At 52.5% G+C, this 20,970-nt stretch overlaps 1 protein-coding gene across 2 annotated transcripts in view; it reads right to left on the bottom strand.

Annotated features, from left to right (window-relative positions):
* Positions 1 to 20,970, bottom strand: part of LGR6 (leucine rich repeat containing G protein-coupled receptor 6) — a 119,421-nt gene that overhangs the window by 9,086 nt on the left and 89,365 nt on the right. For both annotated transcript variants that reach the window (XM_004756296.3, XM_004756297.3), the window contains 10 exons: positions 12,609 to 12,677; positions 10,180 to 10,251; positions 9,898 to 9,969; positions 8,571 to 8,639; positions 7,231 to 7,302; positions 6,083 to 6,148; positions 5,025 to 5,096; positions 4,526 to 4,597; positions 2,729 to 2,854; positions 1,623 to 1,783 (listed from right to left, as the gene is read on the bottom strand). In XM_004756296.3, coding sequence (XP_004756353.2) covers positions 1,623 to 1,783; positions 2,729 to 2,854; positions 4,526 to 4,597; positions 5,025 to 5,096; positions 6,083 to 6,148; positions 7,231 to 7,302; positions 8,571 to 8,639; positions 9,898 to 9,969; positions 10,180 to 10,251; positions 12,609 to 12,677 — 851 coding nt within the window. The remainder of the gene's footprint in view (positions 1 to 1,622; positions 1,784 to 2,728; positions 2,855 to 4,525; positions 4,598 to 5,024; positions 5,097 to 6,082; positions 6,149 to 7,230; positions 7,303 to 8,570; positions 8,640 to 9,897; positions 9,970 to 10,179; positions 10,252 to 12,608; positions 12,678 to 20,970) is intronic.

The following is a 20,970-nucleotide window of genomic DNA, read 5'->3' as shown; positions in this document are numbered from 1 at the left end:
CTCAGCAATTCTTTGAAATCAGAATGCATGAATGAAACACACGGGCTGAGGCCCGCGGACTCCGTCTGAGGCTGGGAAAGTCACAGCCAAGGTGTTAAGTAACCACTCTTGAAACGAGGAGGAAATCAAATCTGGCTGCAGCCGAAGCTCCTGGCTTTCTTCCTCAAGGCTTATTAGCTCCCACAGGAAGTGGGGGGCCCTGCCCCAGCTCCCGTTACCAGCGGCAGGCAGCCCACGATTCTGACGCCCTGTGGCTCTCCAAGACCTAAGCCTGGTGGAAAGTTTCACCTTGAGGAAGGAAAGTTTCCATTCCTCCTTCCAGCCCCCTGAGGGAGTGTACAGCAGACAGACATCCGGGAATGTTCCCTGGGGACAGCTGTCTGCCGGCCCAGAGCCAGCCTGGCCGTTGGGCTCTTCAAGGGGTCCTGACGCCCTCCCTGGGGAGGGGTCTGGGAGAGAGACCCCAGAGACCCCTTAACTGCTTGTGGAATACTGGCCTCCATAAGCTGTGTTCCAAACTACACAACACGCCGTCCCTCCTCACACACACGGGGAGGGCCCACCCCTGTTCCCAGTAGTAAGAGTGGCAGGTAGTACCAGGAGTCATGCTTTGCTCACTATGGCCTGTGAGATATGTAGTATCGTTCTCACTGTACAGATCAAAAAACCCCAAAAAACAAGGCTAAGTAATGTTGAAGAGCTTGTCCTGGGCAACACAACTGGTAAACGGTGTCACTGGATTTAGAACCCAGGTCTGTCTACACCACCGTTAGATGCTTTTCTTACATGTTTTCGTTCTGACTTTTCTGTTTCGCTTCTCCATGGACATACTGTGGAGAGGGGATTAGAGACTGAAAACAAAATTCAAATATCAGGGGCCCTTTCTTGCTTCCTCCTGATTCTACCTGTGTTCTGTCACGTGGGGTGACGGTGAGGGGGACAGAAGCCCTCCCTGCTGCTCTCTATCTAAGACACCGGTTGACAGATGGTCTCTCGGAGCCCCCTCAGCTGCCTACTTCCACCCTTCCTTCTTTTACAACTGTTCTAGAAAGAGACCCATGTGGCCCTTCTCAATAAGGTCCTCTTGCAGCCAGTGGCCTCTGAGGGGCAGGAGGACTCGGAGAGTGATAATCCCCATGCTGTTCCACTGGGCTCTAGGACATCTAGTGAGGGGACTTTTTTTTTTTCTTTTTTTAAACGGAGGTTTAATTTAATTGACTTAATTCAATCCTGCTTGGCTCAGGTTGATTGAGAAAGTGGGTGTCCTCTCTGAGAATGTAATCACAGGGCCCATGTAGCCAGGAGGCAGCCATGGAGAAGGAATGTGCGAACCACGAGGGCAAGAGTGCTCCACAAGATGCAGCTCAGGGAGCACGTTGGGGACCAAGAAGGGCGTGGCAAATATGGAAACATTACTACTGTCCTTGTCATCATCTTCTCCCCAAGCACCTTTGGGCTACGTTCTTAGAGAGACAAGGTGCAAACAGAGGTCACCTCCCAGGTCCCCCTTGGGGTTTGCCTCCGCAGCCCCTGCCAGACCTCTCTCAGGGTCCCCCGGGCCTCCTCCCTAACTTCTTCTCCACGGCTACCTACCCGCCTTGCCCAAGAGCCCCATCACTCACAGTGGTTCTCAGCTTGTCCGGCAAGAAGGCCTGAGGGTCTCTTTGGAGCCTCCTCCTCCTCAAGGTGAAAGTCCTCAGCCTCCCACTGTCCAGAGGCCTTGAAGAAGCTGGCACAGACGCCGTAGGCACAGCACTGATAGGCATAGGGCACCTCCAGGATCCTGGGGGCCAAGGGGGCACAGGGGTAAAATGAGCTGCCTGAGGGATGGTTAGGCGGCCCACCCAGGGACCCAGCACTCAGCACCGGCCCTTCAACCCCAAAGCACCCTGATGACAGTGCAGGCGGCCCTCTGGGCTTTCTTTGTACAAATCCTACAGCCTCTGAGCATCTGCCAATCTTTTCCTCACTCATCTTGAGAATGAGATGGGAAGATAAATTTTCTGTCCTTTATGGGGTCCCCCCAGTAGGCTCAGGGCTGGGACCACCTCATCCAAGATCACACAACACTCCAGTGCTCTGCTCCTCGCCCAACCAGCAACTCTTTTTTTTAGATCTCAGGAGACAGGGATTCTCATAGTGACTCTTGCTTCACCCTTGCCCTGTCCCCCAGCCCCACCCCTGGGCACAGCAGAGCTAAATCTGGTGCCCTCTGAAGGCCAGGGCTGATGCCCCCAGGCCGCTCGTTAGCTGGCAGTTGAGGCGGCCTGGGCCACACAGGCTGTGCTGCCGCTGCAGGCAGAAGGCCTGGATGTCATTAGCACCAGGGACCGGCCAGGCGGCTTGTTTTCCACTCCTCAGTGCCCTGGGCTCAGCCCTCACCGCAGGGGCCCAGATGCTGCTCAAGTGAGGACAGGCAGTCTGCGTGCCCTGAAGGGGACAAGGAGCAAGGAGGTCCGGGGGCCTGCGCCTCATCTTCCTCCTGTCCTCACAGGAGGTCTCAGCAGCCTAGGGGCTGCTGCTGGGGACAGAAAGAAATGCTGTGAATGAGACGAGGAAGGGGAGGCACGAGCCCTTCCCACTGAGGAGTGACCAAAGCCTACGCCTCTGGGCCATCAGGTTTTTCTCGAGGTAAAGCCCCATGGTTTTCCTCTCTCTGTCCCTCCTTGGCCTCCCCAGCTACTCTGGGGCAAAACTATCTGGGGATGGGGAAAAGCCAGGCCCTCACCTCAGTTTCGGGAAACTGTCCTTGGAGAAGGCCTGGGACAGAGCCAGGTTCCCTTTCAGCTTCAGATGCATCAGGCCCCCAAGTCCAGACAGGGGCAGTGTGGCCAGCTGGTTGTCCGTCAGGTCCCTAGGACAGTGCATGGTCAGGGTTATTGGCAGTCAGTGGGAATGCTGAGGGGGCAGGGCTGAGCTGAGGGTGTGACCGGGGTGCCTGGGATGGAAGCAAGAGGAGAGGAGCAGAGGACAGAAGATCAGCGAAGAGAGACGAAGACACGAAATGCTGGGGCAGGAGGATGGTCAGGGATTGCTAGAGGCACCATCCCTAACTCACTCACTCACTCACTCACTCACTCATTCATTCATCAAATACTGGGGGCCAACTACATACTAGGGATTGCTCTAAGGTAATGTCAAGCCATCCCAACTCCTAGGTCACAGAGTTCCTTAACCACAGCTCCTATGCCCAGTTCCCAGTCCCATCGGAGGGTCCCTGTCCACCCCCCTAGGGCATCTGCCTGTACTTGCCTCCCTCTATTCCCCCACTTTTCTGACGACATGAGAGGCCAGAGTCAGGGATTGGACAGAGCTGGCCTCTGACTACAAGCAGGGGTTTGGTCATCTGTTCTGTTTTGGGGGCTGGCTTTGTAGCCAGAGATGAGGACATGCACGGTCTTCGACTGGAGACACATTACAGGGAACCAGCACTCCAAACCAAACACCAGCACCACAGACTGTGCGTCGTGGAAACAGCCTGGACTGGAAGGTAGGAAACCTGGCGCTGTCACCGACTCCCTGTATAACCAAGGGGAGTCACAAATTTGCCTGAGTTTCAATGTCCTCATCTTTCAAGGGGATAAAAATATCCACCCTACCTATCTGGCAGGAGCAGAGCAAACAGGAGAGGGAAGACCGAGGTGTGAGTTTTGCAAGTCTCCGGCCCAGAGCCTAGAGAGTGGCAGACAGGAGGGGCACTGTGAACCTCCTGGAAGGCTTGCATTCTGGCCTTGCTTTGAGCAGGCTTCTCCCCTGGGCCTGGAGGCCTCTCCTGTGAAGTGAGGGATTGGGCTAGATGATCTCCAAGGCCAGGACTGGAGGCTAGCCCGTGGAGTCTGGGTGTTAATCAGAAAAGGGTACTATCAAGATGGACACATCTTTGGGACATGGAAGCAGCCAGTCAGTTACCGCTTGGGTGGGAGCCCTTGTGCAGTACACAGCCTGCACCACAGTGTGTGACAGTTCCACCAGAAGTCGCTTCCAGCTCTGACCGAATGACCATGCAGCCAGCACTATATGCTCCCTGTTTGCAGCCTGTGTAATTTAGGGAAGCTGTGAGCCTCTGCCTCCCTGCAGAATGGCAGCCCTCTAGTGTTACTGCTCATGTGGGGGACTGTTGAGCTGAGACCCTGGCTCCCACACCTGCTGCCACTGTCCCAGGTTGTGAAGGAGTTTTGGGCTCTAACCTCCTCTCTGTTGGCACATGTAGAGGCTGGGGGAGGGCCTGAGACCAGAGGGGGTGGGAACACAGGGCACTGAGGCCACTAAGATGTTGCCAAATGTTAGCAGATGAGGTTCCAGAGCTTGCAGGAGTTTATCAGGACCCACGGCCTGTCAAACGGACTGTCAGAATGACTGATGAGGCTGGGATGTGCGGTCAGACATTTGTGCATGTCCCCACTCTGGGGTGGATCCTCCCCTCCCCGCCCCGCCCCCGCCCCTCCCCCCCCCCCCCCCCCCCCCCGCTGGCCTAGGGTCCCCACTGGTCTCCATCTAGTGGGAGGAGAGTGCAGAATGCACTTACAGCTTGACTAGGGAGCGTAGGGTCACGAAGGCCTCAGGGTGGATGGACCGGATGGAGTTCCAGCTCAGGTCCCTGTGCGCAGAGAGGGGATTACAGGTGAGACCCGGGACATGTGCAGGGCTCGCCGTTCCCATCCTGAGTTCTCCTTCTCACACTCCCCATCTGAGCTGCTCCCAGGAGCAGAACCCTCAGCCTTTCGGGGAAGGTACCTGCTGACTGGCTGGGGCCACAGAAAAGGGGATTCGGCAGATTGGCCTCAGAATCTCATCAGCCCCTGGGCACCAGCTGGAGAAGTGTCTTCAGAAGCCATCTGGAAGGGGAGGCACCTCTCCTGGTGTATGTGTGTGTGTGCGTGCGTGCGCGCACTGGGGGCAGGGATACCGAGCAGGGCAGTCTTGTGTCTGCCACTGCCACATACACTGTGGGTATGGAGTGTGCCTGAGAGAAGAGCACAGTGGGCCCCCATAGGGTCCAGCCTGGGATGCTGCAGGATACTTACAGGGCTCGCAGGGAGCTCAGCTGGCTGAAGGTGTCTGCTCCGATCTCCCAGATGCGGTTGTGCTGGAGGCCTCTAGGGCAGCAGGAGAGACTAGATGAGCCAATAGGCTCAAGCCCTGGCCCTGTTCCACGCCCCCCGCGCACTATGAGGAAGAAAGGAGAGCCCCCCACTTCTCCTGGCATGGGAAGAAAGGGCCCGCGGAAGTCACCAGAATTAAAGGGAGCACAAGGGGATCCGGTTGCCTTGGGTAAGTGGGTCAGGAGACAAAGCCACAAAACCATCCCTGTGGCCCAGAGGGAGTCAGTTTCCAGGGTTCCCACCGGGGCTGGCTCCCAGCCCAGCCAACCTCGCTCCTGCGTTCTCCGGACCTTAGTCCAGCAGCAGAGCACTGCCCCGCCCTTGGATGACCCAGTGACAGGCCCAAGCTGGGGGGCGGGGCTCACTGGACTGCTTGTCTGAATGGGAGATGGAGCATGTCCCTCTGTAATGTTGAAGACCCTCTTTCCTTTGGCATCTAGACAAACAGGACAGACCCTCATACCCCTATCCTGCCTGGGCCCCAAAAGGCATTGCCCTACCTAGGGTCAAGGGACAGACATAGAGGCTCAGGAGACCCACCAAGCTTGAAAAAAACCCAAACAAACAAACAAACAAGCAAGCAAACAAAAACAGAAGCTGAGTGAAAAGAGTTTAGAGAATTTTTCAGGTGATTTTTTTCCTTGTCAAATTTGAATCCTAGGATTCTTCTCCTGTGTGTGAGTGTGTCCCACCTCCTAGTGCTGATGGGACCCTGGCCCTCCACTGGCCCTAATCACTACTGCCTTTCATTGTTGTGGCTGACCCCCAATGAGCTACCTTGAGACTGTCAGGGTGGGTCCATCGTCGGTGGTCCCTGGAGGCCTTGTCTAGGCCTCTGCTGAGCTCCCAGCCCTAACCCTTGCACTCAGCCAGCTCAGAGAAGGGAGAAATGTCCGAGTGTGCTCATTGACCCCCACTCCTCAGACTTGTCCCAAGTCTGGCTTGCATGCCTTTACCTCACTCCCATGCCCCCAACTCACATTTCCTCTAGCTTCTGACACCTGTGCAGGCTGGGCAGCTCCTCGATTTGATTATGAGACAATTCCCTGGGGGAAGAGAGAGAGAGACCCCAGGTGAGGGTGAAGCTGGGGGCCAGGAGAAGCAGCTCCGCAGGGTGTGCCTTCCCGTCAAGCAGCCGAGGGCTGGGAGGCCCCTGCAGGGATGCGGCTGTTGACACGCCTCCCAGCAAGGGGACTTCCCTTCCTCCTGCTGCATCCCAAGGCCTAGGGGACACAGGGAGGGTCCTGGGGGGTAGGGAGACAGGAAATATGAGGGGCACAGAGATGAGAAAAGGAGCAGAAAGTGCCGGGGCTCTGCGGCAGCCAGCAGGGACCATATCAGGACTTACTGGGCAAGCTGGTCACGGCCAACACAAGTAAACATCCCTGTAGTCCCCACAGAGTCCCGGGGTGGGGGTGGGGGGGTAAGCGGGGGCCTGTGGAGATCATCTGGCCCAACCCCTTCATTAACAGATGAGGACTCAGGCACAGGGAAGGGACAGAACCTGCCAAGGACACACTGCCCGTCAGTGGCAAGGCTGGAAGCTGAGCCCACGTTTCCAGACACCCAGGCACAGCTATGGACGCAGTGTCTCCTGGGTCAGCCTCCCCATCCTGAGCTGCGGGTCCACGTGGAGAAGCCTCACATTCCAAACGGATTCAGGAGGGAGAACAAAACTCCCCCTGACTTCATAGGCCACTTAAATGCCTCCATGCTTCCGGAAGACCTTAATGTTCTTACTAGATAAGCAATGCCACTGGCTGAGCAGCTTTTATGCGCTAGCACTCTGTGCTGGGTGCTGGACAGACATTTTTTTCAACCCTCACACATTTATCCATATTTTGCTGATGAGGCATTGAAGCCCTGAGACGTTAGAGAGTGAGTCTAAATTCATATAGCTACTAAGTGGGAAAGCTGGGCCTTAAACCCTGGTCAGACTCCAAGGCCATTGTCCCTTTGCCCCGAGCAAGAGAGGACAGCCCAGTCCCTCCCGAGCAGGTACTCCACAGAGTGTCCCATTCTCCAGCAAAAGAAGTAACCCACTGGGACAGAAGCAGAAGGGGCCTCTGCCAGCCCATGGGAGCAAGGGCACAATGCCAAGACTGGGGAATACTTGTGAGCCACTCACAGCACTCGGAGCCTGGGCAGTTGTTGGCACATCCCCGGTGGGAGCAGCCGGATGCCTGCACGGGTCAGGGTCCTGCAGGGAGAGCAGAGACAGAGCTGGCACCAGGCCCTGCCATCCCTGGCCGCCGCCTCCAGCTCTGGGCCTGATGCTGACACGGGAGCACAGAGCTGACAGAAGAGAAGTGGCAGAAAGCACAGGGCAGGGGTGGGGCTATAGGGAGAGAAAGGAGCAACTCTAGCATCTGAGCACAGAGCTCCCCTGGGACTGGAGGCGGGTGGGGGTGGGCAACAGAGAGAGACACAGCCCAGGGGCTCGGCTCTCTGCTTGGCGGACAGTTCCTGCCTGCACGGCCCACACCCCACCCACCCATCGGGTCCCCACCCATTGTCCCAGAGAGGGCTCCGGCAACACGGGGTATGTAGGACAGGAACTAGAATCTCGTCTGCCCTCCTTAGAGAGGGAGGGGGCATAGCCATGGGCAGGGAGTAGATAGGAAAAATGAAACAAAACAACCCCAGTGGAGCCATGGGAACCTTGCACAGAGTCTGCTCCCTGTGCCCCGGGGAAGGGGGAAGGGGTGGGAAAGAAGGGAAGGACCTGGGGCTGGGACAGAGAGGGCTGTGGGGCAGTTTTGGCTAGGGACAGGGTGTCCCAAGAAATACCCAAGGCCAAGGTCATTCTTGGGGAACTATTACTTCCCTCCCTCATGGAAAATTTTCCAGATGCCAGCAAATCTCGGGGAAGACAACAGAGGCACAGAGGAGAGAGCGTTCCTGTCTGGGCCATGCCATGAATGAGCTGTGTGATGGGGGGCAGGCCGGTTGGCTTCCTAACACTCACTCTGGGTGTTTGCTTGATTGTTCCATTCATCCTCTTAAATGTGTTGAGGTCCTACTGTGCTCTGGCACCCCTCCCCCACTCTACAGGATATAATAATAGAATATATGAGAAAGTCCTTGTTGAAATCGCGATTCAGAAAGGCAAAGGAGATGTGTTTCCACAACCCTTCTCCCCTGTCACGGGTCTTCAGGATGCTTACAACTTGGGGTTTGGAACTCTGAAGGCATGCCTGAAAAATCCAAGCATGGTCAGGAGAAGACCAGCCTCCTCACCCCCAAACCATCTGCTACCCCTGGCCTTGCCGGCAGCAGTGCCACATCAGGAGATGGCCATGGATTCCTGGGGCTGAGCCAGGTGACCTCTGGGCCAGGCTGGAGCCGGCAGCAGAAGCAGGCCAGATAAGGGCCAAGCAAAGGATCCTTCCAGCAGCCTTCCAGGGGACAGCTCCTGGGGGTGGAGCAGGGGCATGCATGAGGTGGAGGGTGAGGGTCCCCACTCACAGGATCTCCAGGCTGGTGGTCCCTTTGAGATCTGGAAACTCCTGGATGTCCGTGGCACCATTCAGGGATCTGGAAGCAGATGCGACACACTCTGAAGGTTGGGGTCAGAGCATCTCGATATCTGGGCTCCCCATCATCACTGATCTCACTGATTTTTGGGAAAATGTCATCCTTCTCCCAGCCTCAAAAATACCCCAACCACTCAGAGCCTGTAGGAGAGGGGCTTTGCTCAGCAGGGTCCATACCGCTATTTCCTTAAGTTGGCCCAGGCCCCTAGAGCCCTGGCAGAGCCCCCAAACTGGCATCTGGGTCCCAGCATGCAAAACACAACAAATGCACAAACAACAACAAAAAAAATACAGGCAAGGGACATGGGAATGGACTCTGTCTAAAAGGCTCCAAGGTGGGTGTTTCTGAAAAAGTTCTTGGCTGCAGGGGTTTGGGGGTTTGCTTATTAGAGTCTGAGAAAGGGTCTCCCCTAAATCATCACCCACTAAAGCACTGTCACCACCTCCCCACTGGCTCTCTCCCAGACAGCTTTAGACAGATGGCTTTTCCCCTCCTGTCCATCCCCTGCCAGTGAGGACAGGGACCCAACCAGAGCACAGAAAAAAAGGGTCCTGCCAGACCACAAGGAGGCAGTGTAGGGTCCAGAAAGGAGCCTCTCGGAGCTGGAGACCAGGGGCCTAGCTCATGGCAGAGCGGAGCCCGGGAACCTCGAGATCCATCCACAAAATGTGCTAACAACCCCTGCGTCATGTGGTTAGAATGGCAGTGAAACATGGTAATGGACATAAAGGGGAAGGGTGCACTTGAAAAGGCTAGTTATGCTCCTAGGATGCCCTATGTCGTGTGTTAGCCATGGAAGATTTTTGAAGTGGGACTCGGGCTGGGAATGAAAAGAATGGGAGAAAGGAAACAAGGGAATGCTGTCGGGCCCAAAGTAATAAAGATGGTACGGCAAAGGGCCGAGGGGTCCATGCTCCAAGGTCACTGGAGAACCAGACCCTGATCCCAGTTGTTGGTTTCTGCAGCAAAAGTTTCTGGAACAGCTCCCTCAAGCAGGACCCTGAAGACGCCAGATCAGACTCCTGGGCTCTGGAGGAGGGCCCTCTTCCACTCATCTGGGATCCGGGATGAAGCCACAGGGAGCTGACTGGAGGCTGTTTAGAGCAGCCGGGTCCGGGAATAGTCCTGAGCTGAAGCAGAGGCCGCAGCGTCGGAGACCAGGCCGTGCAGTGGGGACAGCGCCCTGCTGGTGTGACACCTGCAGAAGGGGGGCCAGAGGTGGCGGGAAGGAGGGAGGCCTCAGAGAGGTCCAACTTACAGTGTGTGCAATTTCGGCAGGTACTGGAACGCTGACCTCCCCACAAACTGGATTGGGTTATCATAAAAGTGTCTGGAAGAAAAAGACCCGAACATCGAATTTAGCTACTTGGCCCTTTGAGCTGGGACCCAGGCCGGCCGATCTCTGCTTTGTCCAGGAAAGCAGACCAGGAAAGAGCACACCGGGGAAGTCCCCCCACTTGCAGAATCCTGCCTCCCCAGGCCCTGGCCCCTCTCCCAAAAAAAAGGCACAGCACCAAGAGACAGAGAAGTGAGGACTCACATTGTCTGCAGCAGAGGGTTCCCCATGAAGGCCTTTTCTGGGATGGCCTTGATGTTGTTGTTATGGAACCCCCTGGAAGACAACACCACGAGTCAGTAAGGACTTGGAAAGAGGTGTGGAGAGGGAGAAACAGAATTCCATGAAGCATCCAGAAAGCTGACTAGAAGGGCCATAAGACCAATGAGATGGCAGCCCGAGATTCCAGGTTCACCTCTGCCTGGGATGTGTCTGCTTCATTCCATCACACACCTGTCCTTTTCTCCAATATTTGTGAAAAGAGTGAAAAGTAGAGCCTTAGGGAGCAGAGGGGTGGGACTTGGGGGCAGCAGGCTGAGTTCAGACCCCAGGACATGCGTCCTCTCCTCAGTCCCGTGTGGCAGGAAACCTACGGGGTCCCCAAGAGGTAGCTGAGAGTGTGTGAGAAAAACAGAGCTTCTGGGAGTTGCAGGAATGAGAGATGTCCCCCAAATGGAGGCTGGCTTGGTCTTCAGGTCTGGAGACTAAGGAATCTAGAAGGACAGCGGCCACAAGATGGGGGAGAGGCAGCGGGTGCTGAGGGACTGGGTGGCCTCGTGAGGAGGTGAGAAGGGAGGGGCCCTCTCCAGGACCCGCTCCAGGTCCCAATGTCCAGGGCTCTGGAAGCCAGGAATTACAATTTGGTTAGTTGGGGGGAACATTAGAAGAAACAAGTTGGACTGAGAAACACATGATCCAGCCTGAGCAGACCCCTCCCAGCCACCCTCATTTTCACGGGAGATTTCTAGTGTCTCCTCATGCCTTCCTTGCCTCCACTCCTCTCTCTCCTCCCTCCCCTCCCCTTATTATTTCCATTCTCATGCTCTCCCCGCAGGTCCCCGCAGACACCCCCAGCCCATACGACCCACCTAGGCTGCTCTCCCCACTCATTTCTTTGTTAACTCACTCGTTATACGTTCTTAGACTCCTCCTTTGTGCCTAATGCTGAGCTAAGCTAAGCTCTGAGAGATTTAGAAGTTTAGAGGCCTTGTCCTCAAGCAGCCTTCTCTCAATAGACAGAGAGATACAGAGACAGACAGACAGACAGACAGACACACACACACACACACACTCCTATACTCATTGGCAACTCATCGGCGGTGGAGGACTTCCAGTAGTTTCTCACCCCGACCCTTCCCCCACCAGGTGGTCCAGTTGCTCCTTCTTGGCTACACACATCTAGCATTTACACCTTCCAACTTTGCACGGGGTGGCAATGGTGGGTGGCATAGGGTTGGTCCTGAAGGTCTCAGGTGGTAGTTTGAGTAAAGATACGAGGCTACTTAAAAGTACGGGGCTCTGCTCAGAAATGTCAGGCTCGGGGTGCCTGGGTGGCTCAGTCGTTCAGCGTCTGCCTTCGGCTCAGGTCATGATCCCAGGGTCCTGGGATCGAGCCCCACATGGGGCTCCCTGCTCAGCCGGAAGCCTGTTTCTCCCTCTCCCGCTCCCCCTGCTTGTGTTCCCTCTCTGTGTCTTTCTCTGTCAAATAAATAAAATCTTAAAAAAAATAAAAAGAAAGAAAGAAAAAAAAGAAAAAGGAAAAGAAATGTCAGGCTCCCTTAATCTGGTCCCACTTTACTAACAATAGATCTCCTACTGTTTGCCAAGAGACTCTCCCCCAGTAAGACTGGCCTCTTCTGCAGTCTCTCTGCCCATTCAACTTCCACTCTCCGCCTGCCTCCTCCATTCTTCTGTCTGAACCGCCTCCTCCCCTCCCCTGCCACGGCCACCTAAATCCCATCCATCCTGTAAAGCTAATCTCAGATGTGTTTGTCCACAGTGTTCTTTCCACGTCACTCTGGATTCCCAGTCATTTTAGCTACTACTGTACCATTAGAGCTGGAATTATATACCCACCTGAAGCTGCTCTGCTCCCCGACAGACCTAAAAGATCCCTAGGGACAGCCCAGGACTATCTGAGTCCCGGATTGTCTTGAGCAGCGAGCATAGTGCTTGGCACAGTCGGTGCTAAAACCGAGGAACAAGAAGTGGTGTCTGCAACGAGCCACAGCCGGTTTCTCAACTCTTCCCTGGAATCCGGTGCTGGAGCAGTGACCCCGCTACCCAGCCCCCAGCTCCTCTCCTCATTCATCTCTGGACGCACCCCAACCTAGGTGGGGGGGAGTGCTGGGCCCAGCGACCGAGAGGTATTGTGTGCCATGTGTCCCTCCAGGCTGGAAGAGCCCACAGCCATTTCTGCTGATGACAGGCCACTCGGAAACGCTCCGTGCCAAACTAAGGAGGCCTGTGACTACTCAGACCCGCACTGGGGGCCGGGGAGGGCACGTGGCTCCGGTTCCCACAAGGACCACAGGATAGGAGGATGTGAGGGAGGCCCAGGGCCGGCGGCTTCAGCCCCTGCCCTTGGGAGAAGAGCGAAGAGGACACCCCCAGAACGCAGCAGAAGAGCTTACAGTTCCTGCAGTCTGCCCAGCGTCCGGACGGCGACGGGGAACTCCTGCAGCTCATTATAGTTCAGGTCTCTGGAATGGAAAGCAGAGCCGTCATTAGACGGGTGGCTTCACAGGGCATGTCAGGGCCCCCGAGAAACACAAACTTGGCTCTGGGACTGGCCGGAGAGATGCGTTTTCCAATTTGTCAGATCCAGCTGTCAGTGCCTGGAAACACATTTTTGGAATGTTCGTATTCCATTCCTACTCCACAAATCCTCAGGCTTGAAGGCTTCCTGGCAGCGGAATTGTTTTCAGGAGACCCATGAGGGATATGGATACCTGGAATGGACTCCATCAGGAACAGTCCCCACTGGCTGAGGAAAATACCTCAAGCCTCTGGAGACATCAGTGGCTGGGGAAGGGACAGAGAAGAGAATGAGGCCATCTTTACCACCTTGTCACCAGCACTAGGGATTCCAGAAGGTTCCATCAGGTGATTACTTTGGCTAGCTGTGGCCTCTGCCGTCTCTCAGAAAGACCAACGCTTTTTATCTTTGGGTGGTGGCAGGAGAGCTAGCTTTTATTTTCTTTTAGTTTTTCTTCATTTCCTGATTTTTTTTTTTTTTTTTTTTTTTTTTTTTTTACAATGAACATGTATCACACATACAATCCGCAAACAATGGAGGCAATGAAAGTAGTGGCAACTAGAGATGCCTGGGTCGGTGAAGCGTCTGACTTCAGCTCAGGTCCTGGGATTGAGAACGGTGCCAGCAGCTTCTTGCTCAGCGGACAGTCTGCTTTTCCCTCTCCCTCTGCCCTTCCTCCTGCTCGTACTCTCTCTCTTCTCTCAAATAAATAAATAAAATCTTAAAAGAGAAAGTGGGAGCAACCCACGTTGGAAAGGGAGCAGGGAAACATGCATTCTAATACATGATTCGCCGGAGATTAAATGTGCACCATCTTTTAGACATAATTCAACAGTATCTTTTCAGATTCAAAGATTCATACCTAGTCACGCCAAGTCCAGGAATTCAACTTACAGAAAAGTCTACCCCTGGGTGTGAAGGTAGATGGATGAGGACGCTCGGCACAGTGTTGTTCAGACATCAGGGCCCAGACTGTTGGCCCACACGTGATCACAGGTTTGCTCCTTCTACCCTCTTAAGTGGTCTTCTGGGTTTGTGCCCTTATGGCAATGACAGGGTAATGGGAGAGAGGAGCAATGCATGAGACCAAGGGCCAATCGAATTTTCATTAGAGATGATTTGCAGCTGCCTGTGACAAAGGAGCTCCAGAGGCAGGGGGGACCCTGCCAAAAGAGAGGGATGCTTGCTTGCATTGTGGGGAAGACAGTGCAAGGTGACTAAGGAGTAGTAGGAAGCAAGAGCTGCAGAAGACTTTCCTCGAGTTTTGTTCTACATTATGTGATGGGATTATCTCCCCTACCCCTCCTAGGAGAGAGACTTCAAAAGAGATCGTCGATCTTCAAGATTTTTAAAAACTTTTTACTTTTTTAAAAAAAGATTTTTAATTTCAGGGCGCCTGGGTGGCTCAGTGGGTTAAGCCGCTGCCTTCGACTCAGGTCATGATCTCAGAGTCCTGGGGTCAAGTCCCGCATCGGGCTCTCTGCTCAGCAGGGAGCCTGCTTCCCCCCGCCCCACCGCTCTGCCTGCTTGTGATTTCTCTCTCTAATAAATAAATAAAATCTTTAAAAAAAAAAAAGATTTTTAATTTCAAGTAATCTCTATACACAAAGTGGGGCTCGAACTCATAACCCTGAGATCAGGAATTGTATGTTCCTCTGACTGAGCCAGCCAGATGTCCCTCAAACTTCAAGATTTCTTTTTTTTTTTCATTACTATTTTTTTAACCTTCAAGATTTTAAAGTTGACTTTTGTTTTCCCTCAGTGGCTAATGAGTTAGCTCCATGTGGAAATGTGCCTGATTGTGCGAGGGTTGACTCGGCGTCTCCAGATTCCTGTGGCCGAAGTCTGTGGTACAGTCTCAGGTACAGTGTCCCTCTTGACACCCCCCTGCCAAGGAGGACCCCAGCCCAACTTCTCTCAGTCTTTTCCAGCCCTCCCTGCCCTGACCACGCTCAAGAGAGGACTATCTGATGCCAGGGCAGGGGACCATGCCAGGGCCCTTTAATCACAGAGTGACTTGGCAGATTCTATGGGTAAATACTATGTTAACACAGAGATAATGACAGGTTCCCCTACATGACGGGGTCATTACACTTAATAGTCCACAGGTAGAGCCAGGAACCCGGCCCAAGGGTCAGAAGAGCAGTGACAACCGTCTGGCAGCCGGTGAGCCGGTAATTGCACCCCCTCACCTCCCTTACCCCCCCAAAACACACTAATTACCCGATTACCCTCAGACTCCCATGGTGATCTTGGCTAATTACAGCATAAACCCTCCCACTTTGCTCTGCTCTGCCCCGTTCCTTTGTGAATCCTACACCTATCCTTCCAATGACTCAAAACTTGATCCTCTCAGAAGGGCTATTTCTGGTCTTAGATTTTATAAAGGATTCACTCTCTCATCTCAGTGTCTCCAAATCAAGGGTCCTCCTTTTAACTCCGCTCAGCCCTTTCTGGAATTCTCTACCGTCGCTCAGGGAGAGCTGGGTAAGTAACAGAAGAGCACTTTCTCTTAAAGCCTTCATATTGTGGGGTTATCATAAAATGCAAAGAATTGCAGCTGCATGACCTCAGAGCTTTAGCTTGCCCTTCCATCTGCCTGCAACACTGTAGCGGTTTGCATGGCTTATGCCTCTACTTCATTCAGGTCTCTGCCCAAAGAGCACCCCATGAGAGGACTCGTCTGAGTCCTCTATTTAACAGAGCATCACTTGTGTTCCCTTACCCTGTGTGGTAGACTAAATGTGGTCACACGTCTTCTCCTATTGCAATACATGTGTATGAGATCAGCAGCCTGTATGCCTTAAACTTACACAGTATGTCAATGACACCTCAATAAAGCTGGAGAAGAAAACGTGGCACAAGTCCCTTGTGGCTTCTCCAGTCAAGGAGTGGCCTCTGCCTCCCCACTCCTGAGAAGGGGCTGGCTTGTGACTGGCCCCGACAGTCTCATTCTACAGAATGAGGCAGAGAGGCCACGGTGTGAGCAGGTCCTAAGTCACGAGAGGCCTCATAGCCTGTGCTTTCCTTTGGAATGAATGCTCCTGCCACCACACAAGAAAGCCCGGGCTAGCCCCCCGTGGCGGAGCCATGTGGGGAGGACCGGCCAACAGCCAGCACCAAGGCTGCCCTCTCAGACTTGTGAATTAGACTCCTCAGAGCCTTTAGCTGTCGTTGAACCTCTGGCCAACTGCGGCCTCATGAGTGAGCCCAGGGGAAGGTTCCAACAGCAAAGGTCCCAAAGGTCCCAATCCACAGAGGTATGAGAAAGGCCCTGATGTTTTGAGCTGATCTGTTATGTAGCAGTAGACAAGGAGAGATTCTGCTTTCCTTTTTCTCATAGGACATACTGAGAGCTGATATATATGTGTCTATTTTCTACCCACCCTACTAGAAATTAAAGTTCCTTGAAAACAGAAACTCTGTTTCATCTTCTGAACACCAAATACTGGCATAGAACAGTGGCTCAACAAATATTTGTTGAATGAATACATGAATACATGAGACAGTCTAGATAAATTGATTGATGAAAAGCATTAATGGACTCTTAAGAGTATCTAGAATATTTGGCAGAACATCCTTAAGACTTTAAGGCACTTAGAGAATCCTGAAAGGCACTGTGAGGCTTGCTCATGGCCCCAGGGCCCAGGGACAGGTCCCATGTGATTTTGCTATCACCGACCCCTTCTACAGGTCATTGGACTCATGTCCAGGAAGCCAAACTGAGTAGTTCCAGTCTTCCTTGGCAGCTTCTGGACAGGAATTCTGCAAGGGATGGCCTACCAGACAGTGGGAAAAGACACAGAGTAAAGGCATGTGAACTAAATGGCCGTGTGTGTGTGTGTGTGTGTGTGTGTGTGTAATGTGGAAAATAAAAACTGTGCAAATGTTAAAAGAAATACTGCAAACTACACACCAGGGGGGTGGCCTGAATGTTCCCGTTTGGACACCTACACGCATTCAATGACCTGGGTAAGTAGCAAAGCCCTGCTACATCTGGGGCCCAATAGATGTGACTTCGGGTTCTAACTGTCCAGGGAACATGTCTTTGCGACTCTCTCTGCCCTTGATGGATTCAATTCAGTTCAATCGATGTTTGTTACCTGCTCAAAATATGCAGAGAATTCTGCTGGGGAAAGTGGAAGGTGGAGAGATGGGCGACAAACAGCCCAGTCAGGACAAAGGCACGAGACAATGAGTGGCCTTGGCACAAGGTGGCAGATGCTGAACCTTCAGAGATCACACAGAGTTGGGAAGACCAGGAGGGCTTTGTGGAGACGTGGTATAGCTCCAGGACTAACCGGAGTCCCTGCCTCCAAGTCATCCACAGGATGACCTTGGTTGAGCGCTGGTTATGTGCCGGGCACTTAGTGCTGTGCCTGAATGATCTCATAACCCTTATGACAGCCTAAGAGGTAGATACCACTATCATACCCATTTTACAGTTGAGGAAAGTGAGACACAGAGATGTTAAATATGTTGCCCAATCACACAGCTGTTAAACTGCTGTGCCAGAAACCACTCTCTCTCCACCGAAATCCACTCTCTCCTTTCTCTACAGCCCCACAGCCCAATACCATAGCCACCAGCCATGTGTAGCTGTTTAAATGTAAATTAATTACAAGTTAGTATGATTCAAAGTTCATCTCTCAGTTTCACTAGGGATACTTCAAGGGCTCAAAATATCATGGGGCAAGTGGCTACCGTATTGGAAGCCCAGAGTTAGAACATTTCCCTCATCACAGAAAGTTCTGTTGGACATCACCATCCCGGAGTAATGGCAGGAACAGCCAGGAATGGGACTAGGATATTTTCCAGGCTTCTTCGTGGTGGGTGTGCTCTCCCATGGAAGGTGGGCGGAAGTGATCTGTCTCACATTTAGTGCAGGATTTTTACTTTTCAAAAATTTTTTAAAATTTTTTATTTTATTCAAATTCAATTAATTAACATATAGTGTATTGTTAGTTTCAGAGGTAGAGTTCAGTGGTTGATCAGTCATGTACAACACCCGGTGCTCATTCTGTCATGTGCCCTCCTTAATGCCCATCACCCAGTTACCCCAACCCCTGACTCCTAGTGTAGGATTTTTAAATAGCCAGGCTGTCTCCATGGTCTCTCCATGGTCTCTCCACCCTTCCACTAGCTAGATACCAAACACAGTGAGGCTATGGGGATGGTGAGATCCTAAGAAGGCAGATCCCTGGTTTCTTAGTCACCACATGGAAGAGAGACACTTGCCAAGAAGAAATACTCGCTTCAGACTGTTATATGATTCAGAAATAAACTTCTACTATGTTTGAGCCGTCATACATGTTTTGGCCTATTTGCCACACAATTTAGCCTACCTTAACTAATTCAGTCAGCATCGCAGCCGGGATTTGAACCCTGGCAGTGTGAGTCCAGAATCCATACTCTTAGCTGCTACATATCTGCCAGAAAGACCATTTTAAAATGCCAGGCTGCCTGTGTCACTCTCCTGCTGAGAAATCTGAAAAGGCCTCCTCATTACTTACAGCACAAAGTTCAAGTTCCTCAGTGGGCTGTGATGCCACATGCAACCTTCAGCTCCATCTACCATCTCGGCCCCACGTGTCTTCCCAGCCTTGGGTGCTTCCTGGTGCCCCTCATATGCTCGCAGCCTGGGAACCCTCCCCCCTCCCCCCACTTAGCTGTCGAAATCCTAGCCCCCTTTGAAGTCAATACCCTTCCTTTGCACACCTAACCCCTGCCTGCAGTCAGAATGAATCACTTACTCTCTTGATGCTTTTCTGAGGTTTTCTCCAGAAACATGCTTACCATTAGACTGGTAATAATGGCGGTGGTGGTAATAATGATGATAATAATGACAGTAATTACTATGGAACAGTCACGATTCTGGGTGATTTATATAAAGATATTAATTCATTTCTTTCCCGTGCCAACCCTTTGAGGTAGATATTACTACCATCTTCATTTTGCATGTGAGAAACTGAGGCACAGAGAGAGGCAATCTGGGCACAGGACCGAAGAGCCAGGACTGAAGCCCAGGCAGCTTGAGTCCAGCATGGGCTTATCTGTGTACTTAGTGTCTTCCCATGAGACAGGAAGCTTATCGCCATCAAGAAGCACGTGGGTTCCCTTTGGGTCTCCTGAAGCCCGGGCACAGGGCCACATATGCGAATAGTCATTGTCAAGGATGACCATATTGTCAAGGCCTGGAGATGGAAGCTGCTTTGGCCTTTGTGGCTGGCTGCATTCGGGCACTGTTTCAGCCCCTTGGGATTAGAAGCTATCATGCAGCCTCTTGGCAATCGCTTCGCAGGAAGGACCTTTCCTGGCACAAGCTCATTTGGTCTGACTCCTGCATTGCAGGGCGGTGTAGGACGCCCTAAACTTCAGCTGGACAACTCATCCATGGCTTCATAGTCTTTTATCTTTAATAGTCCAGAATCAGCCAGAAGCCCAGGAAGAGTTCATTGTTCTGTATGCCGTTCCCAGGAGCTGGAAGCAGGCAGGGAAGGGCTGAGGTTAAAGAAAAACCATTTTCAGTTCCAACCAGAATTCAGTCCAGAGGCTGCAGCTGTCCACGGCTAATAGCCCCCTTCATCTGCTCAGCTGCTTCCAGGCAAACCTAATCAAAACTGATGGTAGACCCACACCCTCCGTAAAAGTAGCTAAAGAGGTGACCCAAGCCCCAAGCTGTTCAAGGATCCACATCCCCAATTTTCTCCTTCCCATCTGGCTGTGCAGAAATGGCCAACTCCTGAGCTCTCTGGGGAGCCTCACCATGGCCTTCGAGCAGAGATAGCAGGATTTAAGAGTCATTTTGTCTAGAGTCTTCTTTTTATTGATAAGGACATGGAGGCTCAGAGAGAGAAGGTAAATCATGGCAAATCCCACAGCTTGGATTTGAAGTTAGGCCTGTTGGCTCTTGGTTTAACATCTTTTCTATAGACCACCCAGAGGTGCATCCCAGCTAGGCTCCAAGTAGCAGGGCTGAGAAAAAAGATTTTAGGGAGACTGGGAAGGAGGATAAATGGAGGGGAAGGACCAGGCTTCCCCCCAGGGGAAGAAACTCCTGTGGCAGTCTCTTTGGGTGCCACCATGCATGTCAAAGCCAGTTGGTTACAAGGCTAGATGTCCATTTGTGTGTTACCGGTTTTAGAGTAGAAAGAGCTTTGTCCTCTATGTACCGACAGATCACCTTGAAGCAGGCACTTAACTTTGGTCCTCATCTATACATTAGGAATGCGCATTACATAAGGCTGCTCTGTTCACCAGGTCCAGAGCCTGCACAAAGTAGTTATTCAAATAATTCCGATTTGTGATGCCTGGGTGGCTGAGTAGGTTAAAGGTCTGCCTTCAGCTCAGGTCATGATCTCGGGGTCCTGGGATCAAGTCCCACATCGGGCTCTCTGCTCAGCGTGGAGCCTGCTTCCCCCTCTGCCTGCCACTCCCCCTGCTTGTGCTCTCTCTCGCTCTTACAAATAAAGAAAGAAAGAAAAGAAAAAAAAAATAAAAAATGCCAATTCTTTCCCTCTCTTCCTTTTACTAGACACGAGACACCAGAACAGATGCTTCTATTCATCAGACACTGCAACAGCAGACACACAAGTTGGTCTCTCTACTCTTCACAACAATGAAGGAGGATTAATATAATTAATTGGTCTTCCGCTTACACTTTTATTCTCAAGGCTAATATTTGTGTTTATTAAATCAGATCACAGATAAGGGCACATGGAGGAATGCAGGTGAGGCTATCTCCCCCGTGTGAAACACAAAACACAGACGTTCCTGATTGTAAACTCTGAGCCATTTTTATCTCCCAAAGGCCTGTAACAAAGACGGGCAACAAATCCGTGGCTTAATTGCTCTTCCCGTCTTGCAGACTGAGCCTTTATCTCCATCTGACTCCACATGCTTCGGGGCAGATGACCTGGCAAGCCAGGAACCAACAAAGACTTTATGACTAACAGCATTGTTTTACCTTCTAAACAACCTACATAAAAGGCCACCCATTAATAAATGCAGCAATTAGTAAAATTGTCCTCAGTTTCTATTGAGAGACACAGACACACCTTCCTCCTAACCTCCCTCCACCCACACTCACTTCCCTGCCAGAAAGAAAACTGAGAAAATACCTGAAGCCATAGCAGCCCCAGTTGGAATGAAAGTTGCCGGCCCCCGGCCCCTGCCATCGCTTGCTGCCGCACCTTCATGAAGCACCTGGGATCAGAGAAGCCCAGCCCTGGAAGGGA

Source organism: Mustela putorius, unplaced genomic scaffold (genome assembly GCF_011764305.1).
Source record: "Mustela putorius furo isolate JIRA1106 unplaced genomic scaffold, ASM1176430v1.1 tig00000508_pilon_pilon_pilon, whole genome shotgun sequence".
In the NCBI taxonomy this organism is placed as follows: domain Eukaryota; kingdom Metazoa; phylum Chordata; class Mammalia; order Carnivora; family Mustelidae; genus Mustela; species Mustela putorius.
This window is presented reverse-complemented; position numbering and strand designations above follow the sequence as displayed.